This window comes from Bos mutus, chromosome 10, assembly GCF_027580195.1.
Source record: "Bos mutus isolate GX-2022 chromosome 10, NWIPB_WYAK_1.1, whole genome shotgun sequence".
In the NCBI taxonomy this organism is placed as follows: Eukaryota; Metazoa; Chordata; class Mammalia; order Artiodactyla; family Bovidae; genus Bos; species Bos mutus.
Window position 1 is genome coordinate 24,005,641 of NC_091626.1, and position 21,758 is coordinate 24,027,398.

At 56.9% G+C, this 21,758-nt stretch overlaps 1 protein-coding gene across 2 annotated transcripts in view; it reads right to left on the minus strand.

Annotated features, from left to right (window-relative positions):
* The window catches only part of PAPLN (papilin, proteoglycan like sulfated glycoprotein), a 43,302-nt gene that overhangs the window by 4,160 nt on the left and 17,384 nt on the right, over positions 1–21,758 (minus strand). Inside the window, exons 6-27 of one of the 2 annotated variants that reach the window (XM_070377567.1) lie at positions 20,349–20,479; positions 19,426–19,549; positions 18,900–18,980; positions 18,633–18,805; positions 18,402–18,525; positions 17,807–17,933; positions 17,376–17,441; positions 16,628–16,835; positions 15,967–16,149; positions 15,497–15,638; positions 8,092–8,172; positions 7,658–7,916; positions 6,530–6,650; positions 6,067–6,205; positions 4,630–5,092; positions 3,519–3,656; positions 3,253–3,377; positions 2,848–2,983; positions 2,170–2,307; positions 1,375–1,502; positions 1,160–1,268; positions 236–402 (exon numbers count right to left, since the gene is read on the minus strand). In XM_070377567.1, the coding sequence (XP_070233668.1) occupies positions 236–402; positions 1,160–1,268; positions 1,375–1,502; positions 2,170–2,307; positions 2,848–2,983; positions 3,253–3,377; positions 3,519–3,656; positions 4,630–5,092; positions 6,067–6,205; positions 6,530–6,650; positions 7,658–7,916; positions 8,092–8,172; positions 15,497–15,638; positions 15,967–16,149; positions 16,628–16,835; positions 17,376–17,441; positions 17,807–17,933; positions 18,402–18,525; positions 18,633–18,805; positions 18,900–18,980; positions 19,426–19,549; positions 20,349–20,479 (3,363 nt within the window). The remainder of the gene's footprint in view (positions 1–235; positions 403–1,159; positions 1,269–1,374; positions 1,503–2,169; positions 2,308–2,847; positions 2,984–3,252; positions 3,378–3,518; positions 3,657–4,629; positions 5,093–6,066; positions 6,206–6,529; positions 6,651–7,657; positions 7,917–8,091; positions 8,173–15,496; positions 15,639–15,966; positions 16,150–16,627; positions 16,836–17,375; positions 17,442–17,806; positions 17,934–18,401; positions 18,526–18,632; positions 18,806–18,899; positions 18,981–19,425; positions 19,550–20,348; positions 20,480–21,758) is intronic. The other variant, XM_070377566.1, reaches the window with a different exon arrangement.

The window sequence follows — 21,758 nt, forward strand, 5'->3', positions numbered from 1 at the left end:
TCCTGGTGAGGTGCTACGGCCCCGACAGCCGTGACCGTCCAGGCCAACCAGCACAGCTGGGTCCTGGCGGTTCCCTCCCAGGGCTGTTTCAGGCCACGTGACGACTGGCCCGCCCCAAGTCACACAACCAGGAACTGGCAGAGCCCCTCCGACTGCAGAGCCCGTGCCCTCCGCATCCGGCTGCACACGGCCAGCTCCCGAAGACAAGCAGCTGCCTGGGGTGGCCCTTCCTTACCCGGTGGGACCACCTTCACCTCAGTGCTGCGGCTGACGGCCTGGCTTCCACGGTAGGCGCTGCACGTGTAGGAGCCCTCGTCCCTGGCCCGCAGGTTGTGGATCAGCAGCGTGCCGTCCGGGGACTGGTGCACACGGTGGCCGTCGGCCCGCACCGGCAGCCCGTTCCTGGAGGGGAAAGGATGCTGGGAGAACCTCCAGGCCCTGGCGGGTGCTGAGCTGGTTCTCCCTGGGCCGGGGAGGAGGCCGTCTAAGGCTCCCTCCAGAGCCACCCACTGATCCAGACACACTCAGGGCAAACCTCCTCCGAGCCTGGGGGATACTGGGCTATTTCCCACCTGGAGTGTCAGGGGGGCTCAGATTACACCAGGATCCCCAGTGCCTAGCGTCGTCCTGACATACTGCAAGGAGGAAGGGGGCATCAAACTGTTTGCTGAATGAATAAAAGCCCAGCAGACTTGGGGTAAAAGACCACCCAAAGCCCCCAGAGCTGAGTGGAGCCCAGTGTTTCTCAGCCTAGCAGAGCATCCGCCACCCAGGGGACATCTGGCAACACCTGGAGACTTTCTGTGGCCATGACATGGGAGGGAGTACTACAGGCACCCCGAGGCTGGACACGGCCAAACATCCCCCAATGCACCCCGACAACTAAAACCATCAGCCCAAAAGGTCGACAGTGCCGAGCCTGAGAAGCTCTGGTGTGTAGCCCGACCAGCAGAGGAGAGAGTGGTCCTGGCGGGGCTTCCCCATTAAGGGAGGCGGGCGCTGTAGCCCCTTCCCCTGGCACCAGGCCAGGAGCCGGGAGCAGACGTGAGGGGGAGGGGTGCGGGTGGCAGCAACGTTCTGCACAAAGGTGGGCCCCCCGGCCCTGGTTTGGGCTGTGGAGCTCAGGGTGAGGGCCTGAGGGCCAGGGACAGAGCCTCACCTGGACCATCGGATGTTCACGCTTTCTCCTGCCACCACACACAGCAGCCTGGCCGTGTCCCCTTCCGGCACCTCCATTGTGGAGGGCAGCCCTGTGATAGTCAGCTCCCCTGGGCCCAAGGAGGGGGCACTGTCAGCCACGGCATGCCCGTGGTGCCCCTCCTGACCCCAGAGGCCACTGGCCACATGCACCCGCCCACTCAGGCTGCGCCTCACCCAGCACTCGGAGCTGGACCCAGCGCTGGTCCCGGTCATGCCCATTGAACGCGACACACGTGTAGAAGCCTCCATCCTCCACAGCCACGCGGCTGATGACCAGGGAGCCGTCGGACTGCAGCTGGTGTCTGGGGAGGCCAAGCACAGTCAGGTGGCGCCATCCCAAGGCTCCCAGTGGGTGGGAGCGGGGTCAGGGTCTCCCATCCCCTGGTGAGAGGCTGAGTGGGCCCTGCCAGTCAGCAGGGTCTGACCACCCTCCAGCTGCTGGCACTCTCGTTTACTTAAGGACGCCTGACTTTAAAACCTGGCAACAAGCAAATCATTGCAAGTTTTCGGATACAAAATAATTCTGGTTTGGGTTTCGAGGTTTTTTTCCTACACTCGTTTATTAGGCTCGGTCCTAGTTCAGTCACTTAGGAGCTGGGTGGTGTTAAGCTTCTGTGCGTCACACGCGGATAAAACAGCACCACTTTAGCTCTTCTGCACGTCACGTGAAAGAGATTAAGCCTCAGCACAGGGCCCATATATGTTAGCTCTTATGATTACAGCCAGAAGGGTGTCTGCCTCCACTTCCTCCCAACAGGCCGTCACCTGTTGGCTGGCTTCTTACAATTGTCCGCTAGCCACACTCTGGAAAGGCCCAGAGATCCCAGCGTGGTCTGCCCAAGGAGCCCTTCGCCCAGCAACCCCGTCCTTCAAGAGGCCCTGGGGTCGCGCTCAGGTCTGACCAGGGGATGGCATCTGCCCAGACGGGGCGGGGCCGGAGGCAGGACAGGGGAGGGGAGCTGAACAAACCTGGGGGAGGAGAGAGGCTGCCCGTCTCTCTGCCACTCGATAGTCGGGGGCGGGAAGCCCTCAGCACGACAGGTCAGCCGGACCCGCTGGCCCGGCTGGGCGTCCAGCACCCCGGGCTGGCTCCGGTCCAGACGCACCCTGCAGAGCAAGCATCACTCAGCTGTGAGGGGGCTCCTCGCCGCTGTCTCCTCCCGACCATGCCAGGGGACAGGCTCCTCGCCACTGCCTCCTCCCGACCATGCCTGGGGATGGGACCCCTACCCGGCCTCGTGGGCCCCTTCTCCCCACAACCCTGACCAGATTCCGCTCTCCAGCCTCAGCTCTTTGTTCTGGTTGGGAGATATCGACAAGTATCTGGGACCCAGGCTCAAATCCAGCTCCGGCTTTCTCACCTCAGCCACCCAGAATTTCTGCGTCCTGCCCACCCTGCACCAGGTCCCTGACGTGGGCCCCTCCAGCCCTCTGCACCCGCTCTGTAAACTCCCTTCTTCAAGGCCGGCTCAGCCCTCTAGCTCCTGAGGCCGGGGGCCAGGATGGGCTCTGCTCCCCAGTGCTCGCGGTGGTGGGCAGGACTCCCCATCCCTGCTTCAGAGGTCGGGCTCAGGGAGCCACATTTGCCCTCCCCTCCCCTCCCAGAGCCCTGAGCAGGCGGCCGGCAAGCAGTGCTGAACACCGCACCTGGTCAGGGGCCACGGGTGTGAGGCGGCGGCGGGGCCCCCGCGGCTGGGGTCCCGAGGACTGTGGTCCTGGGCTGGGTCCCTGGTCTCGGGGAAGTGCCTCGGTTCAGCCTCAGAAGGCATGGCCACGTCACCCCCTATTGTGAGGCCAGAAGCAAGGGGTGAGCTGTGGGGAGAAGCGGGTGGAAGAACGGTGCCCGTGAGGCTGGCGGGGGACCGACGAGAAGTGAGGGCCACACGGGGCAAGACGTCCGCCCCAGGCAACCTGCAGCGCCGGGGCCCAGCCGCCAGGATGCCGCGGCCCGCTTCCCGCCCTAGTCCCCCAGTGTGGGGGCACCCTGGCTGGGACCCCCACCCTGGGGCCCAGAAGAACCCAAGGGTGGGTTAGGTGGGGTGGGGATGAGACCTGTGACGTGGAGCTGGACCTGCTGAGAGTGACGGTCTGGCCCGGGGCCACCACAGCTGTAGGTGCCCGCGTCCTCCGCCCTCAGGGGGCTGATGACCAGGGAGCCATCGGACTGCAGCTGGTGCCTAAGGGCGGGGAGGGGGCTTGAGCGCTGTGTCCTGAGGCAACAGTGAGCCTGGCTCCCACTGGAGGGGCTGCCCCCTGCTCTCTCACCCTCCCATCCCCGGGAATCGGAGGGGCTGGGCAGGGGAGCGGGCTGCACCCACCTGTCAGAGGAGACGGGCCGCCCGTCTTTCTGCCACCTTGAGTGGGGGTCCGGAGAGCCGTCCTCCGGGCAGAAAAGCTGCACCAACTGCCCCAGGGCTGCCTGCACCACAGAGGGCTCTGAGCCTGCCAGAGTGATCCTGGGAAGGTGGGACAGAGAGTCACATGAGGGCCAGCATCAGGGACTATCCCTTCATCAGTGCGTCCCCACAGCAAGCATGGTACCCCGTCATGGGTACCAGAGGTACCCCCAGGGTACCCATGGAAGTACCAGAGGTACTTCTCATGGAAGCCACTCTCCAGATGTCTGGGGAATCAAGAATCTCCCCTCCCCACCCCCAAAATACCCACAGGCATTGTGCCCTCAACTTGTTCCCGTAAGAGCACAGAACACGGACCTCCCTGGGGGTCCTGTGGCTAGGAAGCGCCTCCCAGTGCAGGAGACACAGGCTCAATCCCTGATCTGAGAAACCCACATGCCAAAGGGGAACTAAGTCCATGAGCCACAGCTACTGAAGCCCGCACGCCCGGAGCCCGTGACCCAGAACCAGAGAGGAAACCCTGCTCACCACAGGGAGAGAAAACCCCGCACAAGCACAGGCAAAAAAAAATGGGCACAGATTAGGCCCAGGGCCCCAGGACGGACAGCGTGGGAGAGAAGCAGCTGGGCAACCAAACGCATGCCGGATCCCTCGGGAATTCAGTTTTGTTTTTAATCTTCCCAGTTCTCATTAATATGACACAGAGAGTGACGACGACCGGGATCCACACTAAACCTGTGAGATCATATCACTGAGGCTCCGGGAAGCTGGATGACTTGCCAGAGGTCATGAAGCTCTGAAGCTTCAACTAGACAGGCCCTGGACCACACCCGCAAGATCTGCTGGAGAATTCAGGCACCACCATCCACCTGACCCTGGGCAAGCCTCATGTCTCCAAAGCCTGAGGTTCCCCACCTGTGGAATGATGGTAGCAAAGCCCTCCAGCCGGAAGACTCCAGGTGAAAGGTGGAAGGAGGCCCAGCTGATCTCAGGGTTTTAGCCCTAAAAGGCTCAGCCTCTGGCCTGCCTGCATCCCTATCCCCATCCCACCTGGGGAAGTGGGGGGCCTCACCTGTAGGAGGAGCCACGGGAAGGAGGCGCTGGTCGTCCTGCGTCTCCGCTCAGTCCAGGGGGACTGGGCCCAGTCTCCTGGCCCCAGGGCCCCTCTCCAAAGGCCTGTCTGTGGTCCGTCACCCCCGGCCCAGGCTCTTGGTCTTGCCACCGGAGGCCACCAGAAGGCAAGGGTCCTCTCTGGACCATGGGCCCCGGCCCATGCTGGCTAGCCTCCTGCTGGCCCCCAGGACCGCTGCTGCCACCATCTCCATGGGTGCTCTGGCCAGAGGCCCCCGCCCCGGGCTGGGGTCCCCGGCAGGCACTCACACACTCCTCTTCTGAGGCAAAGTTGTTGGCGTTGCCATGGCAGCCGCCATACCAGAAGCGGTTACACTGGCCCACGGAGGGGACGAAGTACCAGCGGGCAGCCCAGTCGGTGCAGGAGCCGTGGGCGCTGGGCAGCAGGCACCGCACGGGGTACGCTGAGGGGGGCAGGAAGCACGCAGGTCACCGGGACTCAGTAGGGAAGCTGCGAACGCAGCCCGGGACTCAGGAGCGAGGCCCTCCCCAGCTTCAGCGCACATCCACACTACTGCCAGGGGCTTGACTGACTCCAGGGACAGACTCTGCTCACTGTCCCGGGACCCCAGCAGAACCAGCCTGTTCTGCACCCCCGGAGCTGAAGCCCTGCAGAGGATCAGGGCTGTGACCTCCCTGGACGGGCTCCCTCGTGCTCCTCCCCACCCAACCCAGGCCCCCAGCACACACAGAGCAGCCCCAGGGCCAACCTTTGACGTGCTTCGCCCAGAAGGAATACCCCCAGCCCTGAGCCCCCACAGGCTGCCAAGATGCCCAGGGAGGGGGTCCACCCTTGTTCCTGGGGCCCCTTAGCAGCTCAGAACCTTCTCCAGCCCCCAGCCTAGCCATCCTTCTCCACACTCAGATGTGACCCTCCAGACCCCCCACTTAAAGCCCCCCCACCCAGCTCCCTGCAGACTCTGCCCCCTGGCTTCCGGCATCCCCGGGATGGTCCTTAGCAGCTCCACGTGGGCATGTGCTCCCACCTCACGGTCCTTCCTCCAAGACGCATCTCAGGCAGGGTGGCCACCCCATCCATCCCAGTCTTGACCACCCCCCCACTGCCTCTGGAGGGGGCTGAGCCCCAAGGGGCAGCACAGGTCTTCCTTCTCCGTGGACTCCCCACTGACCACGCTCCCGGCTCCCACAGGCAGCCAGGCGGCCACAAGTGCAAACTCAGGGGCAAGGATGACCTGTCGGGCAGGATAATCCAGCACCGTTCTCCAGCCCAGGACCTGGCAGGTGCCAGGAATATTGGTGGAAGAAACAAGTGATAAGCCAGCCAGGAGGAAGTCGGGGGGCTCTGGGGGGCGGGGCAGTGAGCAGAGTGGGACGAGAGCCTTCCCACCAATAAGGACAAGGAGGATCAGCCACTCACCAGAGCTGGGCTGGCCCACACAGCCTTCCCCCAGAGGACCTGCCGCAGAGGCCATGTGGTCATAGCAGCAGCCGAACTGGGAGCCCCGGCACTCGCTGGGCTCATTCTGCTGGGCCTGGGGCCGGTGGGCATTGGGGACCTGGGGAGAGAGCCCAGGATTGGGAAGTTAGATGGAGGTCTGGCTCTTGGTAGGAGGACTCCAGGCTGCTGGGGGGAGGATGGCAGGAAGAGAGAGGGACAGAACTATGACCCCATTGAGCAGAACCCCAGTCCTGGAGATCACATCCCGGAGAAGGTCAGACAGGGCCCGTCACGGAAACCTGTGCCTTCGAGAGGACAAGCCAGGCCAGCAAGCTTCAGGGACCTCCCTCCTCAAGGTCAAAGCTGCCACGAGCCCGCGTCACAGCAGCACTGAGCAGGCTTCCGGGCTGGACTCGTGGCCCTGGGGTGAGCAGACACTCACTGTGGAGGCCGCTGCTCTTGATCCTGGCCTGCCCCCGGTGTTGTCGCGTCCATAAGAGCTCATGCAGCCCGCCTGATGAGGCCCCTTGGCCGCGGTCACCCCATCAGGGCAGCACCCGAACCTGGAAAGACATCACAGCCCTGACCCCTCCCCCACCAGGGACCCTGAGTGCCAGCACCCCAGGATCCAGGCTCTGAGGCTCCCTGAGCCAGGGGGCTTGATCAGGTGAGGATCCAAGTCGGGACATAGGGGGCCCTTGCGTGCAGGGCGAACCATGTGGCGAACCCCAGTCTCCGCCACGTCCACTCACCACGTAGGGGCTCCCAGGGAGGGCAACATGAAGACAATAAGCAGAGCTAAACTCTTAATAATCAACAGATCCTCAACTCACACATCCCACCACAATACCAAGAAGGTGGAAAATCACCTGAGCTCCCCAGACACCAGGTTCCCAGGGAGGTTTTACAGAATGGAGGCAGCTGGGAGGTGGGGCAGCAGAAGGGGTCAAAGGAGCCCAGGGCTTACTTTCCCTCCACCAACCAGCAGGTGGGAAGGAAGGCAAAGGAAGGAATGTATTGAAGCACCTGTGGGCCAGGCACCACGTGATTTGGTCCATCCTCACAGTGGCCCCAGTCAGTGGCTGTCACTGTTCCCCATTCTCAGCAGAGAAAGCCAGGATCAGAGAGGTTAAGTAACTTGCCCCAAGTCATACAGCTGTGTTGCTGGCTGAGTTGAGACTCACCCCCAAGCTGCTGACTCCAGAATCATGGCCCTTAGCACCCCAACCCGAGAGAGCAGGAGCCTGATTTGGATCACAGAACTAGAATTCATACCCTACTTGCCTTCTCCAAGCCTCAGGCTATATCTCAACAGGCTGACCTCTGCAGAAAGAGTGGGGGGCTTTTTTCCCTAACCCAGCAGGTTAGGGAGATCAGCGGGAAGAAGCCAAGTCCCCAGTTCTGCCCAGACTGGGCAGCTCAGACACAACAGCCCTAGAGTTCCCACTCCTGAGCTCTGCTAACCCACCCTACCTGCTCTGAGCAAAGACACTGCCCTGCCCGCCCATCAGACACCCCGCAGAAGACACACGTTCCCTCTCTGACCTGGGGAAGGGTGAGAGGCACCCACCTGCTCTGCTGACACGAGGAGGCCCCAGGGCAGCCTTGCCACTGGGGCCCAAGGGACATGGTGTGGCCGTCGGGGCAGCACCCGTGGGAGCTCAGTCTGCAGTCGCGGGGCCCCGAGCCCGGCCGCAGAGGCTGCTGGTATGAGGAGAGCTGCAGAGACAGGGCGGGGCCCGGGGCTGACAGGAGTGGGCTCTGGTCTCCTCTGGGGTTACCCCATGCTGAGGGCTGCTCCTGGGGTGCCCACCACTGGTCTCTGAAACCTAGAAAGAGGAGGAAATAAAAGATCCATGATGTCTCTGTTTGACTCCTCACCCTCTGTCTTCGTCCATGTCAGACCCTCCTCCACATCCCTTCCCCCCACAACCACTTGTCCCCCCACCCTCAACATCCATCCCAAGGGCCCCCAGGGTTGGGGGCTTCCACCAAGCTTCTCACCTGAGGCAGAGGCCTCCCGTGGGCCCAAAGACATCCGAGGGTCCCTGGGGCTGGTGTGCACTTCCGGCATGCTGGGGACCTCTGCAGGAGCGGGGGCGTCAGGGCACAGGGGGATGGCCACCCCCAACATCTGCTCCCACCCCACCACTCAGGCAGGACCCGGGAAACCCAGGAGAGCAGAAGTGAAGAGCAGCAGGCTTGAGTTCTTGTCAACACCCTTCCCAGGTTTCAAAAGAGTCTCTCGTCACATAGAAAACGCCCGTGTCAAATGTTCAGCAAAGAGAAAAGCCGCGTGTAAAGAGAGCATTTACGTTTGATCCCAACAACATAAAAAATGGTAACACAAAAATTTTTAATTGGATTGAGGAAAACATAATCCAATTTTTAAATGGGCAAAGAACTTGAATATAAGACTTTTCCAAAGAAGACACAGGGATGGCCGATAAGCACATGAAAAGATGCCCAACACCATCAGCCATTAAGGAAACGCAAACCGGAGCCGCAAGGAGACGCCCCTTCGCAGGTACTAGCGTGGTTCTAACCAGAAAGACCGAGATCACAAGGGTCGGCGAGGATGAGGATGAGGATGGAGGAGTTCCCACGCAACTGCTGGTGGGAATAAAGAATGGTGGAGACACTGGGGAACCAGCCTGGCAGTCCCTCAAAACAGTTACACGGTTACCATACAGCCCAGAAACTCCACTTCTAAGTATAAACCCAAGAGAACTGAACACAGACACCCACACAGAAACTTCTACATGAATATTCATAGCATCATTATTCACTAAAGCCAAAAGGTGGAAACAACCCAAATATCCATCCACAGACACGCGGATAAACAAACTGGGAACATCCATACAACTGACTGCAATTTAGCCATAAAAAGCAGTGAAGTCCTGATGTATGCCACAACTTAGACGAACCTCAAAAACATTCTGCTCGGTGAAAGCAGCCAGATGCAAGAGGCACGCTATTCCTTTCACCTGATGTACCTAGCACTGGCAAATCCAGAGAGACACAGCGATCCGGCTACCAGCGAAGAGGCTCAGGGTTAATGGCACAGAGACACAGCGATCCGGCTACCAGCGAAGAGGATCAGGGTTAATGGGGAGTGATTACTGGACGGGCACAGAGCACTTTTATGGGGTGGTGAGAATTTTTGAAACTAGAAAGATTGAGGGCAGGTGGAGAAGGGGACGACAGAGGATGAGATGGTTGGACGGCATCACCGACTCAATGGACATGAGTTTGAGGAAGCTCTGGGAGTTGGTGATGGACAGGCAGGCCTGGCGTGCTGCAGTCCATGGGGTCGCAAAGAGTCAGACACGACTGAGTGACTGAACTGAACTGAGAGAGCTGGTGGTCATACAACCTTGAGAACAAATAAGAGCACATTGTACACATTAAAGTGGTTAACTGTGTGTGATTGAATTTCACCTCAATAAAAAATTCCATATTAAAAACAACTGAATTGATAAATGAAGAGACAGAGAATAGATGATAAAAGTGTAATTACAACAAAATAGTTATTGTAGAACTTGATGGTGGGCACATGACTGCTTGCCACACAGCTCTTCATCTTTCCTGTGTGATTAAAGTTTCTCCGCGTCTCTTGTCCAAATTGGCAAACTTACTCAATATCACGAACTGTACCGTTAGAATAGGTGAATTTTATGGTGTATGATAATTAACCTCAATAAGGTTTTTAAAAAGATTTTTCATCACAAAATGTTACAGAAAAAATGCAAAAGGCTGTAGAGAAAATGAAGACAACAGGCATTTTAAAAAATGATGCCCAAAATAATACTAGCACGATATGGCTAAAATGCTCACAGTGATTACGAAACAGACTCACCACCACAGAGAACAGAGCTATGGTTGCCAAGGGGAGGGTGGGAGTGCGGGGTTGGCAGATGCCAACCACTACATAGAGAATGGATAAACAACACGGGCCTACTGCATCCCACAGGGAGCTGTATGCAGTATCCTGCGATGGACCACGTGTGCTAAGTCGCCTCAGTCACGTCCAACTCTGTGTGACCCCCTGGACTAGAGTCCGCCAGGCTCCTCTGTCCATGGGATTCTCCAGGCAAGAAGACTGGAGCCATGCCCTTCTCCAGGGGATTGAACCCGTGTCTCCTGCAACTCCTGTATTGCAGGAGGTTCTTTACCGCTGAGCCACCAGAGAAGCAAAAGAGAAAAGAATACAAAAAAGAATGAGTGTCTGTGTATGTGTGTATATTAAAAAACTGAATCACTTTGCTGTACAGCAGAAACTAACACTGTATTGTCATTCAACTCTACTCGAATAAAATAAATAAAAACCCCGAAATGCTCACAGTGAAAGGCTCTGCATGCTCTGTGTGTGTGTTCTGCCAGGGGGCTGGGTGAGGGGGGTGCTTCCTTCTATTTGTTAGTGTTTTTCAAATTTTCCACAATAAACATATTACTACATAGTGGAACAAAGTTACAAAAAAAAATAAGTGAAAAGTCCATCTCCACAGGGACTACATCTCGCCAGTCCCAGGGAACTTTTAAAAATAATAGAGTTGGAAGATTCTGGTAGATATGTGGTCAAATCTTTGTTTTCCATGTATTGCCCATCCCACCTGGGCCAAAAGCTCAGACAAGGTTGATTCAAATTGTCTCCCTGGTTCTGGTCTCCTGTCGACATTTGGCCGAGGGTTCATGGTCCCCAGCCAGCCTGGGAATTCCGGCTGTCCCTCCGTGGCTGGGAAGGCAACTTTCCGCCAAGCCCATCCTGCCTCTGTCGCACGTGAGGACTCCTATGACTCTCTTCTGCCATCATCTCAGGCTTTAACTCAGAGTCTGGGGTCCCTTCCCACACGCCAGGGGCTTCAGGCTGTGCTGGCCAGCGCCCACCCCTCCATTCCTCAAACTCTGAGCATCTGCAGCCTGCTCCCACTCTCCCCACTTCAGCCTGACCCTCAAGGCAGGCACCAAATGTCCTAATGACCATGGTGTCACTTCAAGCCCCTAAACTTTCAACGGCTCCCCTGAGCCTATCAGACAAATGTGAGGCATAGCCAGAGGCCCTCAGCATCCTCCTGGCCTTAAGAGCACCCCCCTGAAAAGACCTGTCACAACCCCCCACCCCACCCTGGGCCAGTGCCAGTCCTGGCTCCTGACTGGTCTCACAGTTACTGAGCGCTGGAGATGGGGCCAGAGTGACCGAGAAACTGAATTTCAAATTTTGTTGAATCAGAATTAAATTTACAGTTTAAACACTGACACTTAATTCATTTATCAGAAGATGCTTCAGTATGTCTGGGACAAGTTGGGTAGGTGAGTCTGCTTTTTCAACTGGATATCTCATGACCTCTAAATTGAGACCGACTACACCAGTGGGATTCCAGCGTCTGAACTGAGATGTGCTGTAAGTGTAAACTATACAGTGGACTTCGAAGATTAAAAAAAAAAAAAATCTTGTGAAAAAAAGAATATAAAATATCCTACAATTTTTATATTGATTCCAGGCTAAAAATATTTTATTGGGTTAAATAAAACATATTATAAACGCAGATTCACTTCTTTTTACTTTCTAAAATGTGGCTCTTAGAAAATTTTTAATGACATGTGGGCTTGTTTATTTCTACTGGCGTGTGCTGTTCTAGAAAGGGGGAAGCAGAACTGTCCAGCGTGTCGGCTCTCAGACACCCACCCCTCAAGGGGAGCCCTCTTTGGACACTCAGCCCCTCCTCCAGGGCACTTGCCAGTAAGCACTATAGCACTGAAGTATCCAAAACAGTAGGAACCACACAAATTCTAAATTCTCACCCACAAGTGGACTTCTGTGGAGCCCCTAGAAATCACAGGATGAAAATGTTCATACACCAAATGTCACTGGGGTTGGGGGGGGAAGCAGATACAGAAATCACAGATACATTACAAGGAAACACACTAAAGATTTATCCAGTAACCACTGGGATCAAGGCCAATTTAAGTTTCTCTATATATACTATGTTTCTAATTTCTCCAAACGTTCCACAACCAACACACATTATTTCTATAATTATGAAAATAGCAATGCAGGTTTCTTTCTTTCACAACTCACCCTGGCCTGAAGCTCTCCTTCCATTTCCTTCCTTTCTGAGTGAATGCCTCTTTGGGGCAGGCTTCGGGCCACCTCTCCCGGGAAGGTGTCCAGGGTCCCGGGACACCGAGTGGCTCGAGGGAGCTGGACTTGTAAGGGCTGAGGAACCTCCTGCACGTGCAGCCCGAAGGCCAGGCCCAGGAGCCCAGCCCAGGCCCCACAGGGCCTCACCACGACTGCTACCCACACTCCATACGGATGTGAGAGCGGGACCATAAAGGAAGCTGAGCGCCCAAGAATTGACGCTTTTCAACTGTGGTGTCGAAGAAGACTCTTGAGAGTCCCTTGGACTGCAAGGAGATCAACTAGTTAATCCCAAAGGAAACCAACCCTGAATATTCATTGGAATGATTGATGCTGAGGCTGAATACTTTGGCCACCTGATGCAAAGAGCCGACTCATTGGAAAAGACCCTGATGCTGGGAAAGACTGAGAGCAGGAGGAGAAGGGGATAACAGAGGACGAGATGGTTGGATAACTTCACCAACTCAATGGACATGAGTTTGAGCAAACTATGGGAGATGATGAAGGACAGGGAAGGCTGGCACGCTGCAGTCCATGAAGTTGCAAACGGTAGTCCGTGACTGAACAAGAACTTCATTTATGGAGTATTGTGTGTGCGACCGCTATGCCAAGAGATCACCACAAGCCTGGAAAGTCAGTCTCCTTAACCCCACTGCACAGCTGGGCCAGCGGAGGATCAGAAAGGAGAGACCCTTGCCTAGGGTCACACGCCTGGTCAGCAATAGAGGGGAGATTTGAACCCCTCCATTAGTTAGCCGTTGACTCTGGGCCACTGGTTCTTGGCCACCTTGCCACGTGCCTCCACTGGCATCCTACCATTTCCCCGTCATTGGCACGTCAGGGCCAAATACACCTCTTTGCAGTCTCAGAAGGCCACTCCCCCAGCCACCCCTGCACAGCCCCAGCCCACACCTTCCCCCAATAACACTTCCTCAAACCAAATAACCTGATGGCCTGTGTGCCCCTTGTCCTACAGCTCCTCACGATGGGGACACCTTCTTTCCCAGTGAGGATGGGGGGCGAAGGGGGTCAGGAAGGCAGAGGCAATGTGAAGGAGACTGTCTCCTTCTCTGCATTCAGCCCTTCAACAAACATTTACTGAGGACCAGCCACGTGCCAGCTAGGTTCTGTGGGGGTATAAACAGGAAGAAAGAACAGCAAGAATAGTTTCAAAGAATAGCAAGGAGAGATAAGAAAGACTTCCTCAGTGATCAATGCAAAGAAATGGAGAAAAACAATAGAATGGGAAAGACTAGAGATCTCTTCAAGAAAATTAGAGATACCAAGGGAACATTTCATGCAAAGATGGGCTCAATAAAGGACAGAAATGGTATGAACCTAACAGAAGCAGAAGATATTAAGAAGAGGTGGCAAGAATACAAAGAACTATACAAACAAAAAGATCTTCATGACCCAGATAACCATGATGGTGTGGTCACTCACCTAGAGCCAGAATGTGAAGTCAAGTGGGCCTTAGAAAGCATCACTATGAACAAAGCTAGTGGAGGTGATGCAATTCTAGTTGAGCTCTTTCAAATCCTAAAAGATGATGCTGTGAAAGTGCTGCACTCAATATGCCAGCAAATTTGGAAAACTCAGCAGTGGTCACAGAACTGGAAAAGGTCAGTTTTCATTCCAATCCCAAAGAAAAGCAATGCCAAACAATGTTCAAATTACTGCACAATTGCACTCATTTCACATGCTAGCAAGGTAACACTCAAAATCCAAGCTAGGCTTCAACAGTATGTGAACCAAGAACTTCCAGATGTACAAGGTGGATTTAGAAAAGACAGAGGAACCTAGATTAAAATGCCAACATCTGCTAGATCACAGAGAAAGCAAGAGGATTCCAGAAAAACATCTACTTCTGCTTCATTGACTATGCTAAAGCTTCTGACTGTGTGGATCACAACAAACTGTGGAAAATTCTTCAAGAGATGGGAATATCAGGCCACCTTCCCTCACTCCTGAGAAACTTGTACACAGGTCAAGAAGCAACAGTTAGAACCAGACATGGAACAACAGACTAGCTCAAAATTGGGAAAGGAGCACATCAAGGCTGTTTAACTTACATGCAGAGTGCATCAGGCTAAATGCCGGGCTGGATGAAGCACAATCTGGAATCAAGATTGCCGGGAGAAATATCAATAACCTCAGATATGCAGATGACACCACCCTAATAGCTGAAAGCAAAGAGGAACTAAAGAGCCTCTTGATAAAGGTAAAAGAGGAGAGTAAAAAATGGCTTAAACTTTAACATTCAAAAAACGAAGATCATGGCATCCAGTCCCTTCACTTCATGGTAAATAGATGTGGAAACAATGGAAATTGTGACAGACTTTATTTTCTTGGGCTCCAAAAGCACTGTGGACAGTGACTACACCCATGAAATTAAAAGACACTTGCTCCTTGGAAGAAAAGTTATGACCAACCTAGACAGCATATTAAAAAGCAAAGACATCCCTTTGCCGACAAAAGTCTGTATAGTCAAAGCTATGGTTTTTCCAGTAGTCATGTACAGATATGAGAGTTGGACCATAAAGAAGGCTGAGTGCTGAAGAATTGATGCTTTTGAACTGTGGTGCTGGAGAAGACTCTTGAAAGTCCCTTGGACTGCAAGGAGATTAAACCGGTCAGTCCTAAAAGAAATCAGTCCTGAATACTCATTAGAGGAACTGATGCTGAGACTGAAGCTCCAATACTTTGGCCACCTGATGGGAAGAGCTGACTCGTTAGAAAAGACCCTGATGCTGGGAAAGATTGAAGGCAGGAGGAGAAGGGGACGACAGAGGGCAAGGTGGTTGGATGGCATCACTGACTCAATGGAGATGAGTTTGAGCAAGCTCCGGGAGATGGTGAAAGACAGGGAAGACTGGTGTGCTGCAGTCCACAGGGTCACAAAGAGTCAGACACGACTGAGGAAATGAACGACGTAACAGGAAGAAGGAAGCGGGCCTGGCCCTCAAGCAGCTTGTAGCTAGTAGGCCTAACAAGCCACGCACAACCATTGCAGCGCCCAAGTGTGCCAGCAGTCACAGAGAGCTCTGGGGGTGACGGAGAGGTGCTGCCTCCCAGGGGGCCACACGGCTGCCCGGTGAGGCTGCCAAGAACTGGCCTTTGCGGACGGCAAAGGCCTCACACACGGAGACCTGAGAGGAGGATGGTCCAGGGGGCTGAGGGCACAGGCGCAGGGGCAGGAGGTGCTGGCCAGGCTGCCGGCAGGGCTAGAGGCTGGGCCAGGCTCCAGCTGCCCCTCCCCGTGCTTACCTGGAGGGAGATCGCAGGGCTGCGTGTTGCAGGCCTCCACGGCCGGGGGCTTGGATGGCTGCAGGCTCCCACAGCGGCCAGGGGGCCCAAGGGCACAGACCACCTGGCGCCTCCGAGTGCCCGAGCTGCAGCTCTTGGAGCACTGAGGACCCCAGGAAGGGAGTGAGAGAGAGAACACACCGCATGGGGGGAGAGACCCTAAGGCTGGGGGGTGCCCATAAGGCAGGGGGAAGGGGAGATGCCTGAGTCCTATAGTCAGACCCAGGGTCCAGGACTAGACAGTGGTGAAGGGGAGGAGGGGAGGAGGGGAGGGGGAAGGAAGAGGGGGGAGGGGGAAGGAAGAGGGAGGGAGGGGGAAGGAAGAGGGAGGGAGGGGGAAGGAAGAGGGGATGATGCCCAGGGATCAGGACTCAACAGTGGGAGAGGGGAGAGGGGGGAGGGGGGGAGGGGAGGGGAGGGGCAGTACTCACTAGACCCCAGGCGCCCACGTGCCAGGCCTGGTCACTGAGGGGGGGACAGTCGCCATGCACACAGGGCTCAGTGAGAGGCGGACGGTCCTCCGAGGAGCAGGCCGTGGCGTGGAGCAGAGAGCCCTCGTCACCCCGGCAGGTGACACTCCGCCTCCGGACCCCCGCACCACAGCTGACAGAGCACTGTGAGGACCGGGCTGTCAGCGAGAGCTGGTCCTCGCCCAGCTGGGGGCCCACCAGCCTGGCATGGAGGGCAGACAGCGCTCCGTGGCCCCAGGCCCAGAGAGGCCGAGTCACCCTCCTGAGGTCACACAGCCTGAACAACGGTGGCGGACACCGGGCTGAAGTGTGTTTTCCTTTATTTGCAACTGCTATACACATAACTGGCCAGAAGCAGTGACCAGCAGCCCCAGCCCCTCCCTCGCCCCCAAACAACATGCCCGGCTCCTTTCCCACCCGCCCTGGACCCTCGAAAAGGAGGAACAGCGCTGGAGCAGGGATCCAAGCCCCTGCTCCTAGCCCCAGCCTTGACCACAGCCTCCGGGACCACCTGGCAGGTCCCTTCTCTCCCAGGAGCCACTTCCCCTGAGGATGACAAGTCTTTCAGAGTTGCCGGCGGCCACCCAGGCCCACCACCCCGTCCCAGAGGGGCCGGGCTCACCTCGCTCCAGGGCTCCACGCTCCAGCCTGCGCAGTGCTGCAGGTTGCAGGCCCGTGTGCCCGGGGGCTTCTCAGGCAGACCCTCGCACTCAGCATCCTCAGCAGCCTCCTGGGCACTGGCCCCATCAGACAAGACACAGTAGACGGAGCGGGACTGGGAGCCGCCCCCACAGGAGGCCGAGCAGAGCGTCCAGGGCCCCGTCTTCCAGCTGGTGGGAAGCAGGAGCGCACTGAGGTGGGCCCTGCAGCTGGGTCTGAGGTCCAGGCCCAGGGGGGCGGCACCCAGGAGCGGAGTGGGGACCCCCCTCCCCAGCCCATCCTCCGAGCATCGGGCTGTCCAGGTGAGGGGCAGAGAACCCTGCCCAAAGGCCTAGGTCCAGCCCTGCTCACCATTCCCACCACTGTGCCCGGGTCCCTATAAACACGGAGCCTGGCTGCCTCCCTCCCAGGGCTCCTGTCCTCACATGGACCCCTTTCTCCTTCTCACCAGGTCACCATCACCCCAGCCAGACTCCACTCCCTCCAGATCTGACCTTAGTGGAGGGGGGCATCTCCCTGAGGGGACATGCTCACCCATATGTGCAGCGGCCCTTCCCGGCCCTGGGCCCCAGGACCTGGACGATAGGACCATCCCCACCGCATATGCAAAGCCAAGCCTACCACCATCCCAAGAGACCAGCTGCCTGCCACCAAGGCCACCGGGTGGAAGACGGCACAGCCCTGCAGGGAGCCGGCGGCCCGAGGATTACCTGCTCCTGCACACACGCTGGGCCCCAGCAAGGTGCCACGCTCTGGGCCGGTGCAGGTAAGAGGTCCTTGGTGCACAAACAAAGGCATCGCCAATGCCCTCAGGCCCCTGGGCCCAAGCCCTGGTCCACTCCTTGGCATCCGCCAATTTCCTGCCAGCTCACACCAATGGGGCCTCTGGTACCCACACCACCGTCCACCCCCCCGCCATTAGCCTGGACATTCTGGGCACTGTGTGGGCTCACAAGGGTGGACAGAACCACTCAGGGTCTCACACTCAGGCCCCCCACTGCCTCCTCCCCACCCAGTTGCAGCTATCAGGAGCCCCCCAGCCTCCTGCTTTTCCCAACACCTAAAACAGCTCAGGGCCTCCACCCCCCTCCCACCGAAGAGCTTGGGCCCTGCCTGGGCAGAGGGGCGGGCAGGGCCTCACCGCTTGGTGTGTGGGCAGGGCTGCAGGCTGCAGGGGCGGCGGTCAGCTGGCCGTGACTGGGGCTGGCACAGGTGCTCAGGGTAGACCTCATTATCCATGGTGCAGAACACCCGGCGAGTCTGCTGACCTGCAGAGGCCCAGCCACAGCAGGCAGCTGGTCAGTCCACATTCACCCAATGCATTCTCTGGGCCAGGCTCCCTTCTAGACACATCCTGAGTGTCACCTTGTTCGAGGCTCAGTGACCTCCCTGGGTAGGTGGCCATCACCACGTCTGAGCTCAGAGAGCTTTCTCTGTGGGTGACGGAGCCCCTCTCTGACACCTGGTCACTGGCTCCAGGCCCACCCTCCACCACCAAAGGAATACCATGTCCTAGGAAATGCCACTGCCTCCAGGAAGCCCTCTGGTTCGCTTAGCTAAGGTAGGGGCCCTTTGTCGAGTCCCCCCACTCCTGGGTTTCCCCAAGGGGGCCCCCCGTGACATGCAGATGTTGCATCTACTTGTCCACCTCCCTCCCATGGCTGGAGCGCCTGCAGAAGAGAGCTGAGCCCTGCACACAGCCACGCACCACCCCCGACCCAGGCCACTGCCCTCACCTCCACCACATTCAGCGCTGCAGTCGCCCCACGAGCCGTGGCTCCAGCTGAAGCCGGGCTGCGGGGCACCCAAGGGCAGGTGGTACTCGAAGTGCACGCCTGGGTTGGGCTCCTGGCTGATGAGCTGTGCAGGAGGGTCCCCATTGAGGCTGGATGCCAGGGGGCCACCCCTGCTCACCCCGAAGCCCTCCTGCCAGCCTCTTGGGGGCCAAATGCTCACCCCCCACTCACCTCAATGACCAGGGGCTCCGAGGTGGGGCCGCGGGCGTGGAGCCGCTCGGGCGCCAGGTCCCCTTCAGCTCCCCGCTCATAGTGCAGGAGGGTGCTGGCCACGGGCAGGGCGCGGGCACCCTCGATGGTCCAGTGTCCATTGAGGTAGTATTCGCCATGGATGCTCTTCACCGCTGCACCGGGGGAGCACCCCAGTCAGCTGCCAAGGCAGCACCCACCTCCCTGCCACGGCGACAGCCCCGCCTCGGACCCCAAAACTGTCCTCACCCAGGAAATTCCTGCTGGCTGCCGCTTCCTCGATGCGGATGCTGGTGGCCCCCATGGGGACGATGAGGATCTGGTTGTAGCCTGAAGGGAAGACACATTCTGGGACCACCAGCCACAAGGAGGAGTTGGCCCTGAGGCTGCCCAGTGCCTGGCCCCACAGGTGGGGTCGCCAAGTGGGACACAGCAGGGCCGGGGGCTTGGGAAAGTGTTTCTGAAGGAGGAAATGCCTGCACAGAGGATGGACGGGTCCAGCACCCAAACTGATGGGAGGGGAGGGGAATGGAGGGGACAGATGGGGATGATGGGGGGAAGGGGAGGACATGCCCAGGCATCACTGGATAAGTGGGTGGAGATCCTAGCATGAGCCCACAGGCTCCTGGGCAAGGGTTTGGCCTCCACCCTGAGGTCTTCACGACCTGAGCACCAGATCACACCATCTCGGTGTTGTGCCAGCGAGCAAGATGCCAGGAAGGGGCATGCGACAGATCCCGGTCTGAACTGTCTGCAGACCCCACAAGGATCGCACCTCTGCTGAGGTCATTGGCCTCAAAGACGCCCGTGACAGGGTAGCAGGTCGTGCCGTCACCCCCGCACCGCAGACACTTGTCCTCCTCCTTCAACGAGTCCAGGTGGTGGTCACAGCCAACGACCTGCCAGGCGGAGGTGAGAGGAGATGCGAGAGACCCAGGGGGGGTCACGGTCACACCCGGACTGGAACCCTGGCTGCCCGGCCAGTCCCAGGAGGTGCAGTAACCATTCGCTGGCCAGGGGCGCCGAGTTAGCCTTGAACCTGGCCGGTAGCTGATCATCCACCTCTCCTGCCTGCACGGCGCCCGCGTCCCCTTCTCCGGCAACAGCACCTCGTTTTCCTTCGGAAGCCACCTCTCTCCCACAGCGTGTGGACATGGCTTCCGGGCAGTAGTGTCGGGCCGGTCAGCAGGCTGTGCGCTTTGCTCAAGGCGTTCGGGGGAGCCCCAGGTGAGGGCAAGCCAGAGGCAACCCCGCGTTGCTGGCACTTCTGGGAACAGCGCCCCTGCCCCAGGGAGCGGCCAGGCTGTGACAACGGAAGCCTGGGGCCACCGGGCCATCTTCACAGCTCACCAGAAGAACTCGCCAACCCTCAGCGGACCCAGAGGAGAAGAAAGCCAAGCGAGGAGAGATTTTCCAGAGCATCAGCCAGGCCCCTGCAGCCAGCCAGCCCTTCCCTCAATGGCTTTTTTTCCCCCTTAAGTCACTTTTACTTTTACTAACTTGCCACCCAGAAGCTTCCTCTTATTGTTGAGTTTTCAAAGGGCAAAGGTAAGAGGGCCACAGGACATCGGAGATGCAAGGCACCTTAGAAGCTAGTCTTGAGAAGGCATCATGGTCAGGAGAGCCTCTGGTGGGGGGCAGGTGGACATCCTGTAATGAGCCCCAAACCTGCTGGTGGGGGTGGCGGGGACAACTCACCCTGCAGCTGCCATCCACACAGATGTCCCGTCTGCCAGGTTCACAGGGTGTCCCGTCTACAACGGCCTCCTTGTGCTTGTAGTAAAAGCTCTCCCCCTTGGGGATGCAGTTCAGCTCACATTTGTTGGGGGCTGCGGTAAGCAAGAGGGGCAAGTTGAGATGCTAAGTGAGGTTGAAGGCCTGTGCGAGCAACAGCGAATTGTGGGCAGGGGCCGGAAACAGGCACACACGTGTGTGCACATACACACAGGGAGAGGAAGCCCTACGCCATCACACCCCCAGTGGCTCAAAATCCCACCACCGTCACAGAGGGAAAGGATCTTCTCCATGAAGTGGATACATCTCTGGGAATTAAGTCGAGGAAAAATCCTAGAATTAGGAAAAAGCTAGACACTTGAAGAGGTCTATCTCAGCATTACTATTTATAATATTCTGACTGTCAGCTACTCTTTAATTACTATAACTAGATTATTACACCTGTGGACTGTGCTATTAAGAACTGTGATTATGAAGACCAACCAGTAATGCGGGGAGATGTTTATAATAGAATGCAAAGTGATACCATGTAACAATCACAAATACATAAACAGAGAGAGAAAGTAATGTGAAAGGAGCTAGAAAGAAAGGCTAGCAGCAATCCTATGAAAAAGGTGGGTTAATTTTCTTGTTTCAGTTTTTATATTTATCTGTTTGAATACCCAGGAGTGCTAACAGGATTGTAATCACCTCCACCACAAAGAAGGCATCCCTCGGCAACCCTTTTTAAACTTTCCTCTAGTTTTTCTGTAATATTTTGCTGTTGTTCAGTTGCTAAGTTGTGTCCAACTCTGCCATGCCACAGACTGCAACACTCCAGGCTTGTGATGCCATGGACTGCAACACTCCAGGCTTCCCAGTCCTTCACCATCTCCTGGAGTTTGCCCAAACTCATGTCCACTGAGTTGGTGATGCCATCCAACATTTCGTCCTCTGTCGCCCCCTTCTCCTGCCCTCACTCTTTCCCAGCATCAGTTTTTTCCAATGAGTCGGTTCTTAGCAAATTATCTTCAACATACCCTCACCTTAGGATCCAGGAGGAGCAATGAATGCAAACTACCCCACTGGGGCCTCCACCTCTAGCCAAGACCCCTCCCCCAGCCCACAGCACACACAAGACACAAAATGTTCACTGATTTGGAATCCAGAGTGCCAGAGTTTCCAGGAGTCATCTACAGTGAGCAGTGAAAACTCATACTGGGAAGGATTAGCCTACAGCATATCTGACTCATTGAAAATGTTTTAATTACACCATGTTAGTGACTTTTGTTTTTTCTTGAACTGTATCACTCTAAAAATTAATGACCTACACCCTCCTCAGTTACCCAGAGCATGGCCTCCAGCCCCAGAGATTCTGAGCAAATGAGCTCTTGC